This window comes from Mytilus californianus, unplaced genomic scaffold (assembly GCF_021869535.1).
Source record: "Mytilus californianus isolate M0D057914Y unplaced genomic scaffold, xbMytCali1.0.p SCAF_9, whole genome shotgun sequence".
In the NCBI taxonomy this organism is placed as follows: domain Eukaryota; kingdom Metazoa; phylum Mollusca; class Bivalvia; order Mytilida; family Mytilidae; genus Mytilus; species Mytilus californianus.
In genome coordinates, this window is record NW_026262745.1 from 17,043,430 (window position 1) to 17,070,359 (window position 26,930).

General features: G+C 31.8%; 1 protein-coding gene across 1 annotated transcript in view; it reads left to right on the forward strand.

Moving 5' to 3' along the window:
* Positions 1 to 353: 353 nt before the first annotated feature.
* LOC127714188 (uncharacterized) overlaps positions 354 to 26,930 on the forward strand; it is a 30,344-nt gene continuing 3,767 nt past the window's right edge. The window contains exons 1-19 of the mRNA XM_052220200.1: positions 354 to 614; positions 1,276 to 1,526; positions 3,137 to 3,245; positions 11,307 to 11,423; positions 12,279 to 12,340; positions 12,816 to 12,938; positions 14,423 to 14,536; positions 15,514 to 15,594; positions 16,084 to 16,186; positions 16,938 to 17,002; positions 17,765 to 17,829; positions 18,779 to 18,933; positions 19,317 to 19,348; positions 20,452 to 20,551; positions 20,708 to 20,844; positions 22,332 to 22,515; positions 23,710 to 23,849; positions 24,814 to 24,908; positions 25,481 to 25,559. Coding sequence (XP_052076160.1) covers positions 1,305 to 1,526; positions 3,137 to 3,245; positions 11,307 to 11,423; positions 12,279 to 12,340; positions 12,816 to 12,938; positions 14,423 to 14,536; positions 15,514 to 15,594; positions 16,084 to 16,186; positions 16,938 to 17,002; positions 17,765 to 17,829; positions 18,779 to 18,933; positions 19,317 to 19,348; positions 20,452 to 20,551; positions 20,708 to 20,844; positions 22,332 to 22,515; positions 23,710 to 23,849; positions 24,814 to 24,908; positions 25,481 to 25,559 — 1,983 coding nt within the window. The 5' untranslated portion in view covers positions 354 to 614; positions 1,276 to 1,304. The remainder of the gene's footprint in view (positions 615 to 1,275; positions 1,527 to 3,136; positions 3,246 to 11,306; positions 11,424 to 12,278; positions 12,341 to 12,815; positions 12,939 to 14,422; positions 14,537 to 15,513; positions 15,595 to 16,083; positions 16,187 to 16,937; positions 17,003 to 17,764; positions 17,830 to 18,778; positions 18,934 to 19,316; positions 19,349 to 20,451; positions 20,552 to 20,707; positions 20,845 to 22,331; positions 22,516 to 23,709; positions 23,850 to 24,813; positions 24,909 to 25,480; positions 25,560 to 26,930) is intronic.

Here is a 26,930-nt window from a genome sequence, read left to right on the forward strand (position 1 = left end):
CTTGACTATGTACAACCCACCATCAAAGACAAATCCCCAACCCAACACCACGGGAGTGCTAGAACACCGGGAAGTCTGTTATTATGGTGGAGGAAGCCGAAGTACTCGGAGAGAACCATTGGGCAACTCGGGGGCCACTTCAACCAACCGAGGCCCCCATAGTACCCATTGTGTGTGGGAGGGTGAAAATCACCCTTCTAAGATACTGAAATTTCCAGCGTATCCATCGGTCTTAACCACTAGACCACCATCCACCCAGTGTCCGGACTTATTTCACAAGTAAGTTCAGAATTTGTTTCAGATCTTAATATTAAACTAGAGTTATGTCCCTTTTTTACTACAAATAAAAAAGAAAAAAAAAGATAAAAAGCTTACGAGTTTCTTGCAAGCTATACAATTGCCACACAAGCTTTTGTTTGAAAATGTTAAAAAGATTGTTAATCATTTTTTAACAATGATTTAAAAAAACAGGAACTGCACTAAACCCATAGGTTGACCTGTGAGTGTGAGTTCAGGATCCAGAATGTCCTGAAATTTCTCTGTATGTGTATCCTTGAAGCTCCTGCCAGTAAAGTATACGCTGCCTGTAATTGACTTACAGTTATGTGGTTTAGGTGTGTATCTTTCTATCTATTCCACATGCTCACACTTCATATGTAACTTTAATACAATAGTTCAGGACTACTATGTGTGGTCATGGACATGGTTTAATATAGTACATGGTTGTAGTAGATACATGTACATTTGTGGTCTCAGCTCGGGCTGATCAATTAAATTTGCTGGTTCATCATGACCTAATTACAGACATGGCTATGATAGCGGCATCCACACAACAAACTTTCTTCTAAGTACAGAAATACCAGTGCATCTAGATCTGGAAATGATTTAACCCTGAAAGCTAAAACTTATTTTACTATAAAGACTTAAGATTCTGTTAAGTCATGTAAGTGCCAAGGATTATGCCTTGGATTTGACACATGCATCTGATATTCAATGTTGCTATTCATGCTCAATTTATTCACAGAAGCTACAATACTGTGATTACAGCTGCTATAATCATGATAATCCAAATACATGAAAATTCAAATAAATAAATTTTGAAACTTTTGAAACAAAATGAAATTGATGACTGAGATAAATTTATAAGTCTAAAGTACTTTGTTTTCAAGGTACACAATGATTTTAAACTGTCATAACTGTTAGCTGGGACTATTATACTAACGTTAGTATAATAGTCCCAGCTGTTAGCTAATTCATCGATTGTTTAATTTACAGCATTTTTACCATAATCTCCACAGTTTAAAATGTCAGATACTTTATTTGACAAACCAAAGAATTTTTCTGAGCAAGATGTGCCTGAGTCTGCATTTATAAGTATTGACTCCAATGGAGAAGACAGAACTAATGGTTTAAGGAGGCATAAAAGTGAAAGCTCCATTATCAGAAAGCGACAAAATCAAAGTTCTTTCACATCAAGTTTGTCAGAAAAGGATGTGGAGGAAACAAAAATCTGTAATAATTATAGAGTAAGTTTATGAATAAAAGAAGATAATAAGTTATAACGTTAAAGAGAATGCAACACAAATGACCAAAAGATATCTAGATAGTCAACGTACACTACAATCTTCAACAATAGCCATGTGTCTATACAAATATATATACATTTGTACTAAGCTAGATAGGGGATCAAATACAGTTGCATACCGTAAGAGTAAACCATTGGTGCGACTTTAAGTGTTACCATTCCCAACATCTTTACATTTTTGTCAGATGTCATGAGTGTAATTTTCTGTTATTTAAAAACCCTGCTTGAATGATATTTCGTATACATGATGCCCAAATTAATGTTTTTCACACACATCAACTATTACGCCTTTAAAATTAGTGCATTTGATTCTCACATTTGTAATGAGAAGTACATGATTTTGCCCTGATCATTGAAAGTAGACTATTTGAAAAGAGTTACACAAAGTCAAGTTTAAAAACGTACAGCCTTAGGTCACGTCACTTTTAAGCAAATTTGACAGGTTTATGGTTAACAATAAATATGTGTTAAAAGTCACAGGGCCCTTTAAATGAGACCACAGGAAGCAAGGTAGCCTGCCAAACCACCAAAGCTGGCAGGTTTGATTCAACTATGTTGGAGCCACAAAATGTATCTCGATCATCAAACTTATTGTTTTATTAAAAGAAAAGCATAAATTAATTAGTAATGAGACGATTCAAATACAAAAACCCATATTAAAGCTTTATTGACAATATTAATATTCACTGATATTAAAAAAAAATCGTGCATAAAAATTTCAGCCATATTTTGAGAATACTGAATCCAGTCGTAGTCATCTTTTGTAAAAGGTGACAAATTTTTAATTAAAAAATAACTAAAACTCAATGATGATCTAATAATTTGATTATTTGTATTAAGTTATATTGTATTGATAATTTGATACACTATGGAAATAAGGACTTTTGGTTAGCACTTGTTCAAAGCGTCAGTTCATAGTACTTAGATGTTGATGGTGATCAGATACCCTTATCTGAAAATTCTATAAATGTTTATGAAAATATAAAAAATTATGGGGTTAGCCAACAAACTTGCCTAAAATCTAAGATTGATAAAATTGAGAATGGAAATGGAGAATGTGTCAAAGAGACAACAACCCGACCATAGAGCAGACAACAGCCGAAGGCCACAATGGGTCTTCAATGCAGCGAGAAACTCCCACACCCAGAGTCGTCCTTCAGCTGGCCCCTAAACAAATATGTATACTAGTTCCGTGATAATGGACGTCATACTAAACTCCAAATTATACACAAGAAACTAAAAATAAAAATGATACAAGACTAACAAAGGCCAGAGGCTCCTGACTTGGGACAGGCGCAAAAATGCGGTGGGATTAAACATGTTTTTTGAGATCTCAACACACCCCCTATACCTCTAGCCAATGTAGAAAAAAACAAACATATTTGAGTTTTGAACAGCCCTTTTAAAATTAATTAACCAGGATAATCATATAGCATTAAAACTTGTTGAAAAATATAAACAATTTTAACAAATTCATGGTACATTTTACCATGAGAACAAGATATCTAGTCATTTCTTTCATTTTCTGGTAAATTGTATTGTACATTTTAGTTTGGATTTAAGAAATGGAAAGGGCATGTTACTCAGAGACCTTTACATAATAGATCTGAAACTGTACAGAATCTCTATGCTGATGTCAACAAGATTAAACTAGAACAAGGTCTGTATTTCATAGACAATTTTTCAATAGTCTTTCCTGACAGTTATATGATATAAAAGCCAAAGACTTCTTGTACATCATTTTTAGTTCACCTTAAGTTTAGAAAAACTTTTGTTTGCCCCTCCATCTGTGTGAGCATTCATAGAAACAATTTCAGTAATTTCAGTTATCTAGTAAGTCAGTTCATTTTGTTAACATAATGCTAAATGAACAGATTTACAGGACCGACAAAATTATCAGCCAGCAATATAAACATGTTTAATACAGCCATAAACTTGGTATGCATACACATCTTAGAGGCTGACAATTTACCATAAGATTCATGTCAAGGAAACCATATTCCATGATAATCCACAGTTGACTCAAAATCTTAAAGGGAAACTCCGCAAAAAAATGAAAAATTGATATGTTGTTCTTTAAGCATAAAAAACCACATGTTCATAAATAAAAAACTTTTATTCTCTATGTAAAGAGATCAAAATCGATTTTTGAAATTCACTATCAGTTCTCGACATATCGCCATCTTGTCGGCATGTTCGATCTAAAAAGTCACGTGATATCTATAAACCACAAAGAACAAAAAGAATCGGGGATTTACCGACCGTGCGTTAAAAACTCCCATCATCAATTGGGGATTACCGTAGACGGTTATTCAGTGTCAAATGTCTTGTCAAGCGTACGGTTGTTCTGTCAGACAAGGTTATGACAAAAGTCTACATAGTTTTCCCAATCCCACAAAAAAAGAAAGAATTGTATCAGACATGGTTGTTCAACCTTAAACTAACAGCAAATAGTTGCATCTATAGCAAGCACAAGTTGGTGTGTGAAGACCATTTTGAACAATATTGTTTCGAGGGAGATTCGATGGTAATTATCCTTTTTAGCTCACCTGGCCCGAAGGGCCAAGTGAGCTTTTCTCATCACTTGGCGTCCGTCGTCCGGCGTCGTCAGGCGTCGTCCGTCGTCGTCCGTCGTCCGGCGTCGTCCGTCGTCGTCCGTCGTCGGCGTTAACTTTTTACATTTTGAACTTCTTCTAGAGAACCACTGAATGGAATGAAACCAAACATGGCATGAATGTTCCTTATGAGGTGCTGACCAAGTGTTGTTACTTTGTAGCCGATCCATCATCCAAGATGGCCGCCAGTGGGGGACTTAGTTTAACATAGGACCCTATGGGAAATGCATACAAATGACTTCTTTTAGAGAACCACTGAATGGAATGAAACCAAACATGGCATGAATGTTCCTTATGAGGTGCTCACCAAGTGTTGTTACTTTGTAGCCGATCCATCATCCAAGATGGCTGCCAGCGGGGGACTTAGTTTAACATAGGACCCTATGGGAAATGCATACAACTGACTTCTTTTAGAGAACCACTGAATGGAATAAAACCAAACATGGCATGAATGTTCCTTATGAGGTGCTGACCATGTGTTGTTACTTTGTAGCCGATCCATCATCCAAGATGGCCGCCATCGGGGAACTTAGTTTAACATAGGACCCTATGGGAAATACATACAAATGTCTTCTTTTAGAGAACCACTGAATGGAATGAAACCAAACATGGCATGAATGTTCCTTATGAGGTGCTGACCAAGTGTTGTTACTTTGTAGCCGATCCATCATCCAAGATGGCCGCCAGCGGGGGACTTAGTTTAACATAGGACCCTATGGGAAATACATAAAAATGTCTTCTTTTAGAGAACCACTGAATGGAATGGAACCAAACATAGCATGAATGTTCCTTATGAGATGCTGACCAAGTGTTGTTACTTTGCAGTCGGCCCATCATCCAAGATGGCCGCCAGCAGGGGACTCAGTTTAACATAGGACCCTATGGGAAATACATACAAATGTCTTCTTTTAGAGAACCACTGAATGGAATGAAACCAAACATGGCATGAATGTCCCTTATGAGGTTCTGACCAAGTGTTGTTACTTTGTAGCCGATCCATCATCCAAGATGGCCGCCAGCGGGGGACTTAGTTTAACATAGGACCCTATGGGAAATACATACAAATGTCTTCTTTTAGAGAACCACTGAATGGAAAGAAACCAAACATGGCATGAATGTTCCTTATGAGGTGCTGACCAAGTGTTGTTACTTTGCAGTCGGTCCATCATCAAAGATGGCCGACAGCAGGGGACTTAGTTTAACAAAGGACCTATGGGAAATACATACAAATGTCTTCTTTTAGCGAACCACTGAATGGAATGAAACCAAACATGGCATGAATGCTCTTTATGAGGTACTGACCAAGTGTTGTTACTTTGCAGTCGGTCCATCATCCAAGATGGCCGACAGCAGGGGACTTAGTTTAACAAAGGACCCTATGGGAAATACATACAATTGTCTTCTTTTAGAGAACCACTGAATGGAATGAAACCAAACATGGCATGAATCTTCCTTATGAGATGCTGACCAAGTGTTGTTACTTTGTAGCCGATCCATCATCCAAGATGGCCGACAGCGGGGGACTTAGTTTAACATAGGACCCTATGGGAAATACATACAATTGTCTTCTTTTAGAGAACCACTGAATGGAATTGAACCAAACATTGCATGAATGTTCCTTATGAGTTGCTGACCAAGTGTTGTTACTTTGCAGTCGATCCATCATCCAAGATGGCCGCTAGGGGGGGGGCTTAGTTTAACATAGGACCCTATGGGAAATACATACAAATGTCTTCTTTTAGAGTACCACTGAATGGAATGAAACCAAACATGGCATGAATGTTCCTTATGAAGTGCTGACCAAGTGTTGTTACTTTGTTGTCGATTTACTGTTCAAGATGGCCACCAGGATATTTTATTAAATAACGGGACCAATATTAATCAAAATTTGGCCTCAATCATTATTTGGGTATCTGTTATGATTTTTATCTATCTTTACATGATTTCTAAAACCAAAGTAGAGTCAGGTGAGCGACACAGGCTCTTGAGAGCCTCTAGTTTAATAACAAAATAACCTAGCAGTTCTGATAGCTATAGTTATCAAATCCTTATATGATAAGATCTCATTGAATAAAAAAAATATAGATTTGATGATGAAGAACAGTTTCAATTATAAGAAAGACAAATGCAGTGTTCTTGTAACAATCACTGATTTACAGAAGATTCATTAGTATGCCTCTTTTATATAAAGTGCATTGATTTGTATAAAGAATAGTTCCGTATTTAGACAAGATAATTTTTCAATTAATAAAGTTATACGATATAAAATAACTTTTTTTTAATTATGATATTTAACGGCTATTGACAAGGAGCAATGTTAGGAAGAGGTTTTAGCTGGGACATAATATGTTGATATAGTATAATATTCCCAGGTTATAGATATGTAAAAATCGAAATATCGGACATCTAAATTTTTTTTATTAAAAGTGTTTTTTTTTTTAGCTAATCTTTAAATTATATCAAATTGATACGGGATCAATTCGGAACGGTCACTTATAAAGACACTTAGCTTTACAGTTAAATGTGTGACTCTATCTGGTATGTTCGGTGAAAAATTTATAGTTTTTTTTTCTTTTTAAATTATATTTACGTTATCTTATTATATATATGTTTTGGCTTCCTCCCGAATTGATAATAGGTATGTCAGAATTATTGATAGATGTCGTGTCAGAGCGACACATTCCGTTAGGTATTCCAAGGACGTATATTAGATACACGTCCCTGGGTATTCCAGTGACATCCTGTCATGTGTGCACAGGTAACATTTATTGAACCATATATTTGTGTCTAACGTTGTTTATCTTGTGTGTGTTTGAAATTATAATTCCACCTTTTAATGAATGATGTTCTGATAATAATATTATCCACTAGTTTTGCTGATAATAAGTTTAAAAAAAATTATAAACATGACCTTTGAACATTTTTGTGAAATGAATATTGTTTTGTCATGATTCAAGACCATATTTTTGAAGAAAAAAAATTCTTCACGCAAATACAAGCTTTTGTCTATTGGCAAACATGCAGATATATAAAGTAATGCAGCACTTATAGTCACTATCAATATTAATTCATTGAAGATAAGAGAGCCCCTTCTATGTCTAATATCTCTATCTTTATAAGGATTAGGACGACAGGGGAAAAAGGAGCGGATATAGAGTGGCATAGTGAAAAAAAATAACCGAATAGAGAACAATATAGAGAATGATCGACGAAAAGCGAAATAGTTATTGTAAAGGAGCGAAGATAAAGAGAGGCATAGTGAAAAAAAATGTTTGCTTGACAAAGTTATTGCTCGCTTTGATATTTTTAGTTATATAAAATCACACATCGTGTACCTAATTGGTATTCACGTGCACTAACTTGATGCTGGGAACAGTATATTAATATATATGTTCCTGCTTGATGTGTAAAGTTTCTGCATAGCATGGTTAAAAATAATTAGTATCCCATTTGTTATATCGTAGTGTCACGGTGTTACTTTGTTAAATTTATTTATTTTGTTAATGATTGTGTAAATAAGAATAAATCTGTATAAAAACTTCATACCATTTTAGTGATTGCCTATAGGCGTTTGATTATTGTTACATTTAAGATATATATATATATATATATATATTTAGAACCTTTCATACATCTTAAAGTAAAAGATGTGTGTCCGAGTTAAACGACACAAGAACCCTGTAATACTAGTACGAGAGTATAGCATGTAAAAATTCCTACTCAATATGGTTGTATTGGAAATCTTTTCATACAGATTGACAACTCATGGTCCGACATGCATGTAATATTTGCCACATGACGCTCATAGTTCTTTCTACCATCATCATCTTATTCATTAAGTATTGCTGTAAACATCGATGGTTCACACCCAAACGAAATGGGAGTAATATACCTTCAGATCTTTTCCGTGGTATACACTTGTGAAATATATAGACGAAATTCGGTATTGAAGTGAATCTACATCTCACAAACACAATTTTTGAATTACGATTTTGAGTGAACACTCACCAAACCAATACAAACGTATGGCAAGATATAACCATGCAGGCATTTAGTTGTCGTCAGACACAAGATAAATAATCACTCTCATAAACGTATATATGCATGCAGTTTCAAATATCAAGAACAAGCGATCGATGTCTATAGATCATTGTTAAGTCCGTTTACTAACTGTTCAGAGTCAGACATGTCAATAGTTGATTCTTGGAACCTTCATATACCCCACCCGACGATGGGAACTCTTTCTGATAGTGTTGACAACATAAGCTTGTTTATCTGTACAAGTGGTTGCATGGCCTCTCCTGCCCCAACAAACAAATACGCTACTAGTCTGCTATCTCTGGAGCTCATCCTCAATGGCGCATATACGTCAGGAAACTTACAAGTATACTAGTAAAGATTGTTTCAAGAACAACGAGGTTGGGACGAACTGTTCTAAAATCGTCAATATCAGTAATACATTACTAAGATATGCCTTTAATTACAACAACTGTATTACTAATTTGGATTAATGACGGCTATCCTAAAAAAAATCCTCAAACAAATTAATGTATTAGCTTAGATTTATAATGTATGTATATTCATTAATGAAATAAACGATAATTGGTATTCTTTTCACAAATAATTTATCTAAGTGATTGTCAAATGAATTTAATTATGTAAGAATGAAATGTTAATAAGAAAATTAAAAAAAAATCATGCATGTTGTACTGTTGTATTTTTTCAATTAAAAACTTTAAAATTGCGATAGTTTTACGATTGTTAGCATTTAAACATCTACAGATTTAAATACAAGTTAAAGAATTCCGGTAAAGTAAATTAAACAGATGTGCAATGATTATTAATTGGGAAATGAAACATTTAATTTTTAAGATTAAAAGTACTATTCTTTTAACTTCATATCTTAACTTTATGATAATTGCATAGAACGTAACCGAAAATTGTTCCATTTTAATATTGTAACACTTCCGGAATTAAAAAGTTGAATGTTAATTTTCAATTTATTTATACAATTTATTTATTGTTTCTCTATTGTCATCGGGTATTTCATCTGGGTATATTAAACACGCTGTACTCTTTCTGTTAATCCATTCAAAATGACAATATTCACACCTGTGTACGCTTGAATTCACACCTGTGTACGCCTGAGGCTAAATTGCTGCAAGGTAAAGTTCAAACGAATTCTCATCAAATCGAGAAATAAACAATGACTTTACAAAATAATATACACACTCTGTTCACAAATATTTTGCATTGAAATGGTAATCAAAGTTATAACGGTAAATAAAACTTAAAATATTTTCAGTTCAATATCAGTAAAAATGTTCTATAGATATTTTATGAAAAAATCTCAATAATTTATGAAATTTATTCGAAAATATTTATATTTAGATAACATTATATAGGAAGTTTTATTCAATCAATACAAAACGGTACACACATATTCATTTTCTTTCATTCTTATATTGTGGTTATTAACTACGACCAACGGTCATCTGTGCGCTTTTAATTACGTAAAATTCTGATAAGCAATTAAGACTTTAACAGATTTTATTTTTTCCCATGATTCAACAAATCGGGTTAAAACGTCACAACCCAGTGACGTATGTCAACCAAAAAAGTTACAAATACTTGATTTTCTCCGTTATTAGAAAGAATATAAATTTAAAACTTTGTGAATGTGTTTTTTATGTTAAGATGAAGGTATTTAGATGATAAGTAAAAAATCGCGGACTTTCCCTTTAAGTTTTGAACTTTTGATACATATCAACTATACTGCTAAAATATTGCCCAAAAAGAAGCACAAATTTAATAAAAGGAGACTTGGGTATATACATCAGTGAGAAAACTAGTCAAACACAAATATCAAAATACAGACTGTGTATGCCTAGCTGAAAACTTGTTCCTGGATTATTCATACAACTAAGAATTAAAAAAATTCTGTCATTTTCACATCGGTTTGTAATAACCCAATTTTTCCATCAACAAAATCTACTTTAGAATATCATATGACAGCCTTATAGTTGAAATGCATATTTTAATTTTTTTTTATTTGGAGAATTTAGTTTTAATTTGATGACAGACATTGACAGATCTTTTGAAAGTTTCTGTTATAATTGTTCACAACAATTTTAGACTTATGACCATTTAGAGCTAGAGAGATTGTCTAGACACCTGTTTTTTTGTTATAAAGGATATGTTGACTCTAGTTGTCATTTTTTTGTGTCTTTGGGTTGCTGTCTCATTGGTGTATACCCCACATCTATATACTGTAAATTCAGAAATTATTGCAATGTTTTGAAATAATGCAAAAAATGAGACGGTATCAGGTTATCTGTAATAAAAACTCACATTCCAGTAGTGACTTTTCTTCATAATATTTTTGCAATCGCATTAAATAGATTTCACATTTTTGCCAGAGGTCAAAGATTTGCAATAATAAATGCATGCTTTAATTTCTGAATTTATAGTAAGTGTTATGTAATTCTGCTGAATTTAAATATCTGCAAATCATACCTGTGTTAAAATACTGCTTTGTCTTTCTAAATTCTAGATTGAAATGCTCATATGAGACTAGAGCATTTCAATCTAGAATGCCGAAATATGTGACCTTTCATTGTACACATACTGCATAGAAAAAAAGTGCTCTTTAACTAGTCCACATTGATATAACAGAATTTTTATGCCCCACCTACGATAGTAGAGGGGCATTATGTTTTTCGGTCTGTGTGTCTGTCCGTCTGTCTGTATGTCCCTTTCAGGTTATAGTTTTTGGTCAAGGTAGTTTTTGATGAAGTTGAAGTCCAATCAACTTGAAACTTAGTACACATGTTCCCTATGATATGATCTTTCTAATTTTAATGCCAAATTAGAGTTTTGACCCCAATTTCATGGTCCACTGAACATAGAAAATGATAGTGCGAGTGGGGCATCCATGTACTATGGACACATTCTTGTTTAATATATGTTGGCTATGGACTCCTAGCATAAGACCCAAGGTTCCCCAGCAAGTTGTGGTATATCTCTTGTACTTGTAACAGTGAATAAAAATATGAATTTTGATTGATATGATATATGTTTATATATATATATATATATATTTGTAGCACCTAGATCTGTGGTATTTAATATACTGTATGTGGTGTTATTTGGATGGTGGCAGGCTGTAATATATCTAGTTCTGGGGCTGGTCATGTATCTTTCCATTGTTGGCAGACATTACGGTAAGAACCATTGAGACCTGTAAATATGTACAGTGTTTAAGTAATAATTTATACTTGTTTTATAATTTTTCAATTGTGCACAGATCACCGTCTAGAGTTGGACTCAAAATAAGCATTTTTAACAGACACATACTTAAAGTTTTATTTCATCATTACTGTATCTCCAAAACAGCTGATGTGTATTTATTAAGAATGAGAAATTTGTTTTTGTTTTATTCAAAAACTACTCTTTGGATTTTTGATAATGCTTGTATAATCATGTTATTTTTAGAATTATGCCTTCATACAGTTTACCTGTTTTAAGCACATTGGTGAATTATCAATGTTGTTAAGTCACAAGTTGTATATTTTTTATATTTGAATTCTTGGATTATTTTTTTTTTTACATTGACATTTCATATAAATAAAGTAGAAAATTCAAGGAACTATATGTATTTATTTCATTTTTAAAATTAGTGCAACTAAGTTGATACTGGTTCACAACACCTATTGTTGTATGATGTAGATCTTATGAGTAATCATTTTGTATTTTACCGATAAATGGACTTATTTTTTGGCGATTAATACTACACTTTTACACTGACATCAGCAATCTATGGCTAGACACAGGGTTTAAATATGTTGTAGATCAAGATACCATCTTTCTCATGATTCACCTATGTGTGTCATAATTAACATGTTGTTTATCAAAATTTATCAGAGCTTATTTAAATGCATACAGAATTAGAGCAAATTTTTATATTTTACTTCGTAACAAATTGCTTATTGCTGGACTTTTTAAAATTCTTAAAATGATTGCAATATTGAAATACATACACGTGTAAGGCAATGTCAAATACTGTTTCTTTTATACAGGATTGTTTTGTTTAAAGATGTCAAGTTATTATCTCTGGCCATTTAGGAAATTTGTATACATTGTAAGTATTATAGCATAGGATTCTTTCTTGATAGTTACAGCCCTATTATAAGATGTCAAACTTCTGTTATGCAATGAGATTTTGATAATATTATATATATATATATAGCATTGTGTCCTGCCCTTTCCCCCATTATACTTTAATTTTGATATAATATAAATATCATATAAAAAAAAAGATACAAAGATAATCATCCAACAATACAATTACTATTATAGAAGGTCTTATTTCCATTTTTTTTTAATTTCCATTCATGATTGTGTTCCATTATTATGCACAAATACACTGAATCAGTTAAAAAAAATAAAAAATTAAAATAGGGTTGACCACTCCTACCAAATTAAAAAGAATATTAATAGGAATGAATGTGCACCATGGAAATAAATACACCCCGATTTTAATGTGACAAAAAACAAGAAAACATGTTTTGTATTAGAATGAAATTCCTCTTGAGCAGAATGACTATATTTTACAGACCTCACCTAATGGATTGACATATTCATATCACACAAGTTCTTCCTCAAACGTCAGTGGAAGTGAAGAACATAAACCTTTACTAGAGAAACGTAAGGTCACAGAAACATGTGTCTCATTTTGGGTAAGTATTGATCTTAGAATTGTTTTTAGAATACTGTTGTCAGCTATATGCAATGTTTTGCCTCAATTTTGAATGTGTTTTAAGGAAAAAGAAAGATGAATGTAAGTGTTTTCAAATTCATTTTGCCACAAAAAATGCTGAATCTTGCTTCTCTTGCTTTTTTTATTCATTCACATGATTCATTGTAATATGGTTTCCCATTGACAAAAAAAGGTATAGCCCTATTTCTCATTGTATTCCACAAGATTGTAAAAATTCAATTTGAAATTGCAAGTACAAAAGTAAGGCTAATGTTATAACTTCAGTAAGATTTGCTCATTTTGGCAACATAAAAAACAGTATTGAATAACTTAAATTCAGTATGATATAAACATGTGAACATTTTTGTTGTTGCTGTTTTTATACCCCCGCTTTAAAAAAGTGGGGGTATACTGTTTTACCTCTGTCTGTCTGTCCTTCCGTCAGTCCATCCATCCATCCGTCAGTCCGTCCGTCCGTCCCATGAATATTTTCGTCGCATTTTTCTCAGGAACTAATTGACAAGGATTTCTGAAATTTGGTTTCAGGGTTTATATAAGTAAGTTACACCGTGTGATGCATTTTCAGATTCATCACTCAACAATTTCCTGTTTACTGAACACTTGTATTATTTTACACATGATAGCCAAGTTGAAAATTTTCGTCACATTTTTCTCAGGAACTACTTGACAGGGATTTCTGAAATTTGGTTTCAGGGTTTATATAAGTCAGCTATATCGTGCGATGCGTTTTCAGATTCATCACTCAACAACTTCCTGTTAAATGAATTATTTCGGCGGGGGTATCATCGGTGAGCAGTAGCTCACAGTTTTACTTGTTTAAATATATATTGTATTGGTTATCAGTGAGGTAATTATCGTTTCATTTATTAAGTTGGAATTGTGACTAAGAATTAATTAATGAAATACATCTTTTCAGTTTCCATCTGTTTTACTATATGAGGATACAATTTTAATGGGCAAGGAAAGTAGCTCATAGAAATAAATATGTTTGTTAGCCATGAAGAGGAACTATTTGTAAAACAGAGAAATTAATTATAGAACAACTAATCAGAAAATTCAAATATAGAAAATTATTCAATAAGTGACCAAATAACACATTAATTCTTAATTGTGTATCTCATCAGTTAATTATCAGTGTTGTTCATTCACAAGTTGGATATTTTTTTTTCAATATTTGAATTCTTGTATTAGTTATTCTTTTTAATACATATTGACCATGGACTTTTTAATGGAAATTTAGTAGAAAATGTAGGGAACTATATCTATTTCTACACCTCTCACTTTGTTTTGTTATAACATTATCAACAATATCTTTTCTTACATGTCTTGTAGACTTGTAAATTTTAATAGATACCTGCATGTATAAAAGTTAACTAAAAATTTTCTTCAATGGTCCAATTAGAAAAAGCGATTTTAATTGATATGATAAATATTGTATTTCAGAGCAAAGTTCAGAGCTATGTATGGTTGATTTTAGGTGTTCCTATATTAGTCCTATTGCATACAGTTGTCATGGTGATATCATGGCTCTTTGTCATATCTATTCCAATTGCTAAGGTAAATAGTTTCACAAGCTCATCAGATACTGTAAGTTCAGAACTCATCAGATACTGTAAGTTCAGAACTTATTGTGAGGTTTTTATAAATGCCAATAATACGACCCGGTGAGTATCGTAATAATAAGAACTCACATTTTGATAACTAAACCATAGATCTGTATGTAGATTTTTCTAAAATCGCAATAATTAAACTTGCATTCTTGTCCATTTTTGAAATATTGCAATAATAAATGCACGCAATAATTTCTGAATTAACAGTATATAATTGTATTATTTTATTTTAAAAAACTAATATTTATAGCTTATTGAAATTTATAAATTTCCATTATAATAAATTTCAGAACTCAGAACTGTGATTACCTATAGAGACAACAGTGATAACATGTTATTGAAATGAAAAGAAAGTTTTAGTTTCTTATAATGAAACATCAGGTCAAGAAGATGAATATCTAAAGGCCATTGAATGGTTGTTAAATGATACAGAAGTTCACATGTTATGCCAACTTATGGTAATCAAATATTGAAGATAGAATAGGTGGGACTGAGGTCCTGGGATCTTGGTCATAAAACTTTACTCAATACTCAGAGGACAAAATGTGTGCTCGAAACACCAAATCATGTATTTTAATTGTTTGAATTCTTAGTCTGAGTACTATTATCGTTCTCTAAATTTTTATGACCACTAGGCTAGATGGTACTTATATTCTGATCCATTCTTTTGAAAAGTGATGAAAATAATGAAACTCAAAACCTATCAAAGATTTATTTGCTGAAACAAAAAACTCATTTACCTGTTACATATTAAGTGCTGAAAGGTTTTACAATTTTCTAATTGCACAAGTTTGTAGTCAGTTAATTTCATGATGTAAACACATTTGTAAAATCATTAGGACCTTGAAATTAATAAACACAGAAATGGTTTATGCTGTAACTTAAATTAATTACTTTGAAACCATTATACATTTTATTTTCCAGATAAATTTGAAGAGTATAACAAGCCTCATATTTCTTCCTCCAGAACAAATACACATTGATGATGTTAATGAATATAGCCAGGTAATGCTACCTTTAGGTTCATGCATCTTACACTGAATAAAATACTTTTTAAGTACCAGGTACCCTATATCCAGCTTTATGAGAACAGGGAAAACTCCAAGGAAGTAGACAAAATCTCAAATTGCCAATGAAAAGTGGCAAAATGAATAATCATTTTAATTGATGGAACAAATAAAATGACTCATGCATTACTGACCCCTGTCCTGAATTTCCCAGTGAAAAAAAAATATATAGATTGATTGATTGGTGATTGTTGTTTAACGCCACTTTCAACACTCCTGGCTATATTGTGGTGACCAGATTTTATTGTTGGAGGAAGCTGTAGTTCCTGGAGAAAACTAGCAATCCTAGCTATATATATATATATATAGTCAATTAAGATAAGAGTGTAAAGCACCTGCCAAAAATGAATGATATGTAACAGGATTTTTTTTATACATGTTAATACTTTATATGATGGCATTGATGGTTCTTCTTGTCTCTTTGCAGGAGAGTAAAATAAAACAGAGTGAGATTATATTGTTTATTCCTAAGAGTGTCAATGTATACTATTACAAATACAGTGTAGATGGAATGAACATAATCTTAGTCAGTATCCTTAATCAATCAATACTATTACAAATACAGTATATACTCAACCGCAAATGAATGTAGTCGGCTTTTCATTGCAGCTGCAAAAATATTTATGAAGATAAATGATGACAGGGTTTTTTTGTCGAGCCTGCAACATATATGTCGCTGAAGCGAGACATAGCAATCCAACATTCCATATTTGGTGGTGTCAAAATTTAGGTTCAGTATGTGAAATTTTATGAAATTTGGACAGGAGCTTTCTTATGACAGTACTTAGACAGTCAAAAGAGCAATATTTGAAAATATTTTTTTTCATATTTCAGTATTTTACTGATAAACAGACTTAGTTTTTTTTTTACAGTTAACTTTTACATACTGCATGTCTAAGGTTAAATTTTTTCCATCATCAATAACTACATGGAATTCTATGAATGAACAGAACAGAAGCTTTTTTATGATTAAAAGACAGTATCCAGATCAAATTTTTCTGACAGGAGTAATTTGTTAACTTTCATGGATTGTTTAAACGTTTATGAGAAGCTAATCTTCAAGGTCAAGAAATAGCATCTGAAGAAAAATTTGCTGATACATAAATTTACTTTTACAGTCAATTTTTACTCTGACAGCAGCAATCCTAGGTGAGACACAGGGTTCAGCAGAATGCTTTATGAAGTTTTTTATCAAGAATTTACAAATTTAGTACTAGCTTTTTTTCTGCATATGTATTTTAAACTTTGTACATTTATTGCATTTTCCTCAACACATGCCAGACCTTCTTGTGTTTGTGATACTGTCTATAGTGTTTGGATATACAGATATAGTTACTCCACCAATTGTAAGTTATCAGTTGTGTAAGGATGAATTATAGATTTCATGTAGAAAACTTAGAACTGTTTCCATTTTCTTATTTCAAAACATACAAGCTATACGAAAATGTATTTCTATACTAGCTACAAATTTTAATGACCTCATAAATTGGAATGGGTGCAGCCAAAGTGTTTTTCTGAATTTACCTTCACCAGGAAACTCAAACAAAACAAGAATTTGTCCATAGTACACAGATGCCCCACTCACACTATCATTTTCTATGTTCAGTGGACCTTGAAATTGGGGTCAAAATTCTAAGTTGGCATTAAAATTAGAAAGATCATATCATAGGGAACATGTGTACTAAGTTTCAAGTTGATTAGACTTCAACTTCATCAAAAACTATCTTGACCAAAAACTTTAACCTGAAGCGGGACAGACAGATGGACGAACGGATGAACGAACAGATGCACAGACCGAAAAAACATAATGCCCCTAGGTGGGGCATAAAAATTTAAAATCCAAGGATGAATATGAAAAGGGACATAAAAAATAGCCATATCCATCTAAGGTCAGCTAAGTCTGAGGGAGATAGAACCTTAGTTTCTTAAATTTATCAACAGAGAATATTAAATGTTAATTTCCATTAAAACGTTACCATTTTTTGCATGAAAAAGTATTTGAGATTTTGCAGTCAGCTTCAATTATTTTTACAAAATGTTCATTTCTGTTTGGTTTGTAAACTTGAACAATCTGGATCACAATATTCTAGAATTATTTTATTTTGTAGAAGTGTGTTCTTGGAGCATTGGCTATAATACCACTCACTTATTACATTGGAATGTCCATTATAAGGTACAATATTGGCTATAATACCACTCACTTATTACATTGGAATGTCCATTATAAGGTACAATATAAAGTATATTATGCAGTTCGAAAAGTCTTTATAACATGTATGTTTATTGCATGCGTCTATCTTTAGAAATTCTTTTAATTTGAATAAAACTGCATTTATGATTTAATTTTGAGTTAAAGAAAAAGAATGATATAGTATTGCTTTATTATCCTCTCTAAAAGCAACTGTTGTCTTCTAAAATCAAACTTTTATTTTAAGGTCATCAGTTAAAGTGGTGTTCTTTTTGAAAAAAATACCACACAATGTCAAAATAAGCATAATGTCATTACCCTATTATTATTGTATATCAATCAAATGGAACATTGTGTAGATTAGATTAAGGTCAAGCAACAGTAAATTGGCTATGTCACAGATTTTAGTAAAATTTTGCATACAACTTTGGCTCGTTGAACTAAAACTGAAAATTGATAAAAAAAATAATGCATTTGTTGCATAGCCCATTTACTGTAACTTGACTTTAAAACCAATTTTACATGCATTATGTATGATGTTCATCACTTTTGAAATATAAAAAAGAAGATGTGGTATGATTGCCAATGAGACAACTCTCCACAAGAGACCAAATGACACAGAAATTAACAATTAAGTTTTCATATAATTTTATTGCAGAAAATAAAAGAGATAAATGCATTATTTATTTAACATGTTGAAGTTGTATGCAAAATTCCTATAAAGTTTGTTTACATGAATGAATAACTTGACCATAAGCAGTTGATCTGCAATTCGTCAATCATTTAAAAAAATGACAATGTAGGTGTAAAGTAGTTAATTTTTCAAATGTACTGATACATTTTTTTTAATTTTATGCAATCTACAAAGATTGCAAAATTGTATCTTAAAAAAACTGCATGAATAATTGAGTATGTATTTAATATATATTTTCAGTATATCAGCCCAGACTTCAGTAGCAGTGGGTGCTGTTATAAATGCTACCTTTGGTTCTATTGTTGAAATCATCATCTTTGTGGTAGCTCTTAATAAAGGAAAGCAAGCAGGGACTCAGTTATGTTTTAATGAAATTGTCAAAGCCTCTTTAACTGGTAAGGATTAATTCTCTTTAACAAGTGAGGATCAATTCAAACTTAAATATTAGTGTATTGCAAAGTTTGTGGGAAAGGAGGAGCTATTATTTGGCCCCTAAAATCGCAACTTATTCATAATAATGTTATTGTCATTGATAAACGAACCAGTTGCTTTAATCTACAAACTTAAGTGCAGAAAGTTCACATGTGATGTCAACATGACAAAATGAATGTTCTAGACCTAAAATGGCCATTTAAAGGAGAAAAAGAATTATGACAAAATCCCCAGGAAACTGCAGGAACTCTATCAAGTACAATAATGTTATTTCCTATGTTTTATTACCGGTATGTTTTTTCTGCCCATTTTATCTTCCCATTTCAGTTATTTTTGTCTATTTTAGGTACAATAATTGGTTGTACTCTTCTCATTCCTGTAAGTATACAGTTTATCATCAAAACAATCAAAAATATTACAATTAGCCAAGTCTTTCTTTAGTAGTTATTACATTGGTTGCAATGAAATACTGTGATTTTGCAGTGAAATAAAAACCTGTAATTTCAAATGTAGAATAAATCCATTAATTTCGCTCTCTGACATCATACAACAATTGATGTTATTATACCTTACATTATATAGTAATTATTTGATTGGCTAATACGGAAGGAATCAGGTGTCATAGTTTAATATCAATCTTTTTCCAAAAATTGGCAGGACGGGTGAATAACCCAGACAAATTGAAGCCTCCATTGAACAACCTTATTATTTCCCAGTGAATAACCTTTTCAGCCCCTTGGTTTTTGCACGAGTTATCTCCCATTAAAAATGACATCATTGATGCCTGTAAACAAAATGGCAACAGCCAGGTAAGAAGTCCATCAAGTAATGAGGAAACAAGATAAAACAAGGCTAGGAAAATCATCTAGTTCCGAGGATATCTCTCGTAAACGGTCCTTTTCAGGGCCATCAATATTTTACAGAAAGAGTCTACCTTTGTTGTACATACTAGAAATTCTTATAATCAAATTAATTTTCTAACTTAAGTTTTTAGACAATCTTTTTTTCTCTCCCGTAAGGCAATATTTTACACTTAATTGTTTGTTCGGTATAATAAAACAGTTATGGCCCATTGAGTCGTCTAATATCCAAAATTGTCAACCTGAGTAAGGGTTATTCCCCTCTGGGCTAAAGCCCTCATGGAATAACCCTTATTTGGGTTGACAATTTTGGATATTCACCTCCTTAGCGGGCCATAATTGTATATTGACAAGACATTGACAATGATGTCTCAAAATAATATGTAAATCCGTAGAAAAAGGTATGCTTCCTTGCATTACTAATTAATTTCAACTCGTCAGTGTAATAAAAGAATAACTTATCGGAGAAATCAAATACTGAAAAATATTCAACTTGTGACTGAACAACACAGATAACAGTATTACCAGATTTAAACAGAATGCTATGAAACTTTAACAGAAGATATTTTTTTAGATGTCAGATTTTGAAAGTAACATGACTATTTAGTGATTATTTTTCAGGGCATTTGTATGATAGTTGGTGGTCTGAAGTATACAGCACAGAGTTTTAATCCAAAGTCAGCTAGTGTTTCATGTTTGTTAATGTTTGTTTGTGTTGGAGGTAGGTAATTATGATAAATATATAAAATCTGTTATATAGGTACATTTTTTATCATATGAATTATTTGTTTATTTCCACACTTTAAGTCACACTTTTGATATTTTAAATGATAAGGTTAAAAACCATATAAATGTACATTAATTTTTTTCTTTCCAGGAATATTTGCGCCAACAATATTTTCTCAAGTGTTGGGTGACATGAATTGTCAGAAATGTGAGAATATGTATAGTACTAATGACACATTGATGAATACAACTTATGGTTTAAATTGTGAACAGTGTACCAACTCCATTGTAAGTAAACTGATTAAATTAAGTATTGACCTTCTTGTTTCAAACTATGACCATCTTTATTGTTTCCTGTTTTACTCCATGTTGATTGAAAGTGTTTCAGTCAAATCAAAATCACTGTTTTTAGATATTTCAAATTTCTCAAAAGTGTCTATGATTTCTCTTTTCTATCCAACCACCTCAGTGGTCTTGGGAAAGCTTGTTCACTTTGAGTGTGGGAGGTCATGTATTTGAACCCCGGTTGGGTTAAACTGAAGACTGAAGATGTGTATTTGCTGCTTCTTCCCTAAGTACACAGCATTTAGGATTAATGGCAAAGACTGTTGGCTCGGGGTCAGAATATTGTGTCCAGGTAGGATGACATGTCTTCCAGCGAACTGTTACCTTGTGAACTAGCTCATAAAAAAGCTTAGATTGTTGGTCTAGTACAAAGCAGGGTTAATACTCATACTACATTATCATGTTCTTGTCTTGAATATGCATTTAATTTGCCACTGAATGGTAAACAACCATCCATATATCCATCTTTTCTATCCCTGAATTACTTTGAACTAATCTTGACTTCTACATCAAGCCCTTAATTTTAAATATCTGAAATGAAACTGTAAAGATGTTTCCATCTTCCACATTGTGCACATTTGAACTTTACTTGGTAATGGTTCAGAATCATTAAATAAGTTCTACTTTATTGACAGAATTATTTTACATGTTGGTTTTACAGATCTAATTTCAAAAAGGAGGTGTTGGTATACACAATGAGACAATAATTCAAAGACAAAAAATAAAATAGACACCTTGAGGTCATCTGATGTTTTCTTTTCACAATGTATAATGATCAATCAGAAAAAATAGAGGAAATGGATCAAATTTTCAAAATATTGAGGAAATAAAAAAATCAGATTTGTATTTCAATGCCATAGACATGATAGATGCAAACTTATTCAACAATAACAATAACATGAATATTTTTATGCCCTCGCCATAGGCAATGGGGGCATTAAGTGTAACCCTTGACCGTTCATCTGTCTTTCCGTCCGTCTTTCCATTCGTCTTTACGTCCGTCCTTCCATCTGTCTTTCCATCTTTCAGTCCGTCCTTCTGTTCATCTCATTTTCTTTGCGCCCTCTAACTTAAGTATGCCTCATGCAAATATTTTGAAACTCGTATACAATGTTAAGAACCAAAAGTGGCAGACAGAGTTCGAAATTTGGGCAGTAAGTTACTTACCGTTCTAGAGTTGTGCCCCTTTATAACTTGGAAAATTACAAATTTTTCGTTTCCGCACTCTAACTTAAGTTTTCTCATCCAAATTTTATGAAACTCATACACAATGCTAAGAACCAAAACTAGCAGACAGAGTTCGAATTTGGGCATTGAGTCACTTCCTTTCTAGAATTATGCTTCTTTATAACTTGGAAAATTTCATACACATTCTTCTTTTATTTTTTTGTTACTATCATATTGCTGATATTAGTTTTAATACATTTCAGTTTGGAGTAGATAGAGAAATGACATTATATAACAAGCACATCAAACCTTTGGTATATGCCATCTGTCTGATGTTACCAGTAGCTTATATCATAGGACTGATATTTACACTGAAGACCCATACATCACACCTGACCATAGATTTCACAGCAGAACAGCTTAAACGAGATAATGTTAATCATCAGGGTATGGTATTTGAATAATATATACCATGATTTTTGTTCTGATGAAATACAATCTATAAATATTAATTTAATATATGCCTTGAAATCTGTGTCAATGCAGCCTTATGTATTTTAAGTAAAGTAGCATATAGAATATGTAAAATAGACAACAACTCAACAACAACAACAAAACAGAAATAGGTGTCATATATTTTTGGAATATCAATAACCGACTAGTAGGAAAGTGTGAATATTTATTATAGAGTTTGATAGTGATATATTAAACAGGATTAATAATAACTTCAAAGAGTACATAGTAGTTCCTTTTAGATTGTCTTTCTTTCTTTCTTTCTTTCTTTCTTTCTTTCTTTCTTTCTTTCTTTCTTTCTTTCTTTCATTCTTTTTATTTATTTCATAGTGGCAGGTATTTAGAAAGACTTCCATTTGAAAACCTCATAAAATATATAAAAGTAGTTAACTTACAGTATTGTAAGAATAAAACATGTGAAAAATCAATTTAGATTATAGTGTGTTCTTGCAATGAAAAACTTAAACTGAAAAGTATTTAATTTATTCAGATCCTTTTAGGATAGGCAAATTTAAAACTCAAAAGCTGTTCAACTGTTTCTTGAAATTCAGTGGTAGATGATATGTATATGTCGTTAGGCTAAGGGGGCATTAAGGTTTACCCTTGTCCATCTGTACCTATGTACATCCGTCCATCTATCCATCTGTCCGTACATCCTGAAATTGGTTTTTGCACCCTTGCTTTACTTTTCCATAACTAAATGTTCTGAAACTTATACTCAATGCTTATTACCACCAAACACAGACCAAGTTCGAATTTTGGTGGTGTCACTTGTACTGTTCCTGTGTTCCCCTTTATCAAGTTTCAAAGAAAACAAAACCTCATTAGGTTTGAATTAATAAAATAACTTGCAAAGTTACAAGCGGGACATATATGCCCATGGACACATTCTTGTTTCGTTTCAGTTTATCATAAGTGTGGATGTGTTTTCTGCTCTTTGGTCGGGTTGTTGTCTCTTTGACACATTCCCCATTTCCATACTCAATTTTATTATGAGTAGATTGATGGAAAGTAAAGCTATGGCACTGAACAACTTCTTTACTTATTGTAATGTAATAAAAATAATAAGGAAAAGAATTAAAGGTGGTGAGGATAAGTTTGTTTCTGAGATGTAGTTTTATATTTCAGGTCACAGCCATGGTTCTCCACAATGGGGTATAGTTAAAAGTATGGTTATATTGTTGTCAGCAGCCACTTTAATTGGAGTGTGTGCAGATATTGTCACAGAAAACATACAGGATTTTCTTAACTCTACAGGAATGTCTACGGTAACAAACACAAAAAACTGATAAAATGTCATTGTCTATAAAAATAAACTTCCACAGAAAGAAAATACAAGGTGACCATCATTATTAAATGATGTAAGCATGGACATTTTTTGTGACTGTGTCTTTGTAGCTCTTTCCATGGTAGTTTTTCATCAACAACAATTTATTAAGAAACTTTCATTAAAAAATATCTCTCTTATATTGAAGTTTTAAAACGTGAAATAAAAAACTGCAAATACAGGGTTTTTCTCAACTTCTGCAAAAATTAAAGAAAATCATTTTTATATATATAGTATACCAAAATGGTATACAGATCTGAAAATAATAAGAGAGGAACTTCTATCAATATACAAATAAGGAGATGTGGTATGATTGCTAATGAGACAACTATTCACTAAATTTCAAATGAAGTGGATGTAATCAGCCTGTTTCTTGCCTATTTAGCGTGACATTCTCTATTATGCTGAGGTCATACATTTCTGTGAAAGTGCACGTAATAAAGGACAATTGCAAAGACCTCATTCCAGCAAAAAAAAAAAAATCTGTAAATTAATATTCTGGAACATAATTCATTGAAAATTATTTTTTATGAGCACTATAGTTCATCAATTTATACACGGTTTGTACTTCATGTACCTGCATTTGTTTATTTAAGTAAAATATATATAGGAATAGAAGGAGATGTTAGGTGTAAAGCATGAAATATATGCCACTGGATGTCAAGCAACCAACAATCTTTCAATCTTGGGTATACTCAAAGAGACAGCCAATAACACAAAAAAGGAAAGAATTTTAACCAACTATGAAAGATCTGCCATAAACACCCAATTCTTGTGTTAAGACACACATTTTTTTCTTTCCAGGAAAAATGGAGGGCTGATTACTAAAACAACAAAACCATACATTGTATATGATTTTAATTGTTACACTGTTTCCTCATATAATATAATTCGTTATATTTCAGTATTTTGTGAGTGTGACATTTTTATCACTGATTCCTGCCTTGCCTGAGATAGTCAATGGTATACAGTTTGCTTTACAGAATAATATTAACTTAGGGTATGTTTTCAATCAGTTTATAAACATATTTTCTGGGGTTTCATTGATTTGGCCAATCTTTTCACTGTTTATTAGACTATGGATTCAAAGGTCTCAAAATTCAGTAATTGTAATGAAACATTTGTTATTATGAATATTTATGAGAGGGGATGTCATCCAGAATTCCTGGGTAAAATAAACGCTGAATCTCTAATCCCCCCCAAATAAAGCATTCTTTTCCAGATCCTTAAAAAACAGAATCATGGATTCACAAGTCCCAATAAATGGTAATCACTAAATCCCACAAAAAATAAAGGCCCACCCTGACCTCCTGAAAAAGGTCCTTCCGCCCCACATATAATTTTCTTAAAATTCATACATTTACAATTTCTTAAAATTCATACATTTACATTTTACTGACAATGTTTTGCCAGATTACAGATTGCATAATTATTATTAGTTACAAATGAATATAATAGCAATCAATTACTAGCACTAAGTCTTATCTTTCCAAAATCTGACAAAGAGGGAAGCTGTTATTGAAATTCAATAATGTGTTTTTTTTTCAAAATTCCATCAAATATTTTTTCCAGGATAGAAATTGGAACAAGTGTAGCTATACAAGTGTGTACTATAGAAGTTCCTTTACTGGTTCTTGTAGATATTATATATGTAAGTATAAATACAAGTGTGTACTGTAGAAGTTCCTTTACTGGTTCTTGTAGATATTATATATGTAAGTATAAATACAAGTGTGTACTATAGAAGTTCATTTACTGGTTCTTGTAGATAATATATATGTAAGTATAAATACAAGTGTATACTATAGAAGTTCTATTGCTGGTTCTTGTAGATATTATATATGTAAGTATAAATACACGTGTGTACTATAGAAGTTCTATTGCTGGTTCTTGTAGATATTATATATGTAAGTATAAATACAAATGTGTACTATAGAAGTTCATTTACTGGTTCTTGTAGATATTATATATGTAAGTATAAATACAAGTGTGTACTATAGAAGTTCATTTACTGGTTCTTGTAGATATTATATATGTAAGTATAAATACAAGTGTGTACTATAGAAGTTCATTTACTGGTTCTTGTAGATATTATATATGTAAGTATAAATACAAGTGTGTACTATAGAAGTTCTATTGCTGGTTCTTGTAGATATTATATATGTAAGTATAAATACAAGTGTGTACTATAGAAGTTCATTTACTGGTTCTTGTAGATATTATATATGTAAGTATAAATACAAGTGTGTACTATAGAAGTTCATTTACTGGTTCTTGTAGATATTATATATGTAAGTATAAATACAAGTGTGTACTATAGAAGTTCATTTACTGGTTCTTGTAGATATTATATATGTAAGTATAAATACAAGTGTGTACTATAGAAGTTCTATTGCTGGTTCTTGTAGATATTATATATGTAAGTATAAATACAAGTGTGTACTATAGAAGTTCATTTACTGGTTCTTGTAGATATTATATATGTAAGTATAAATACAAGTGTGTACTATAGAAGTTCATTTACTGGTTCTTGTAGATATTATATATGTAAGTATAAATACAAGTGTGTACTATAGAAGTTCCTTTACTGGTTCTTGCAGATATTATATATGTAAGTATAAATACAAGTGTGTACTATAGAAGTTCCTTTACTGGTTCTTGCAGATATTATATATGTAAGTATAAATACAAGTATGTACTATAGAAGTTCCTTTACTGGGTCTTGTAGATATTATATATGTAAGTATAAAACAAGTGTATACTATAGAAGTTCCTTTACTGGTTCTTGTAGATATTATATATGTTAGTATAAATACAAGTGTGTACTATAGAAGTTCATTTACTGGTTCTTGTAGATATTATATATGTAAGTATAAATACAAGTGTGTACTATAGAAGTTCCTTTACTGGTTCTTGCAGATATTATATATGTAAGTATAGATACAAGTGTGTACTATAGAAGTTCCTTTACTGGTTCTTGCAGATATTATATATGTAAGTATAAATACAAGTATGTACTATA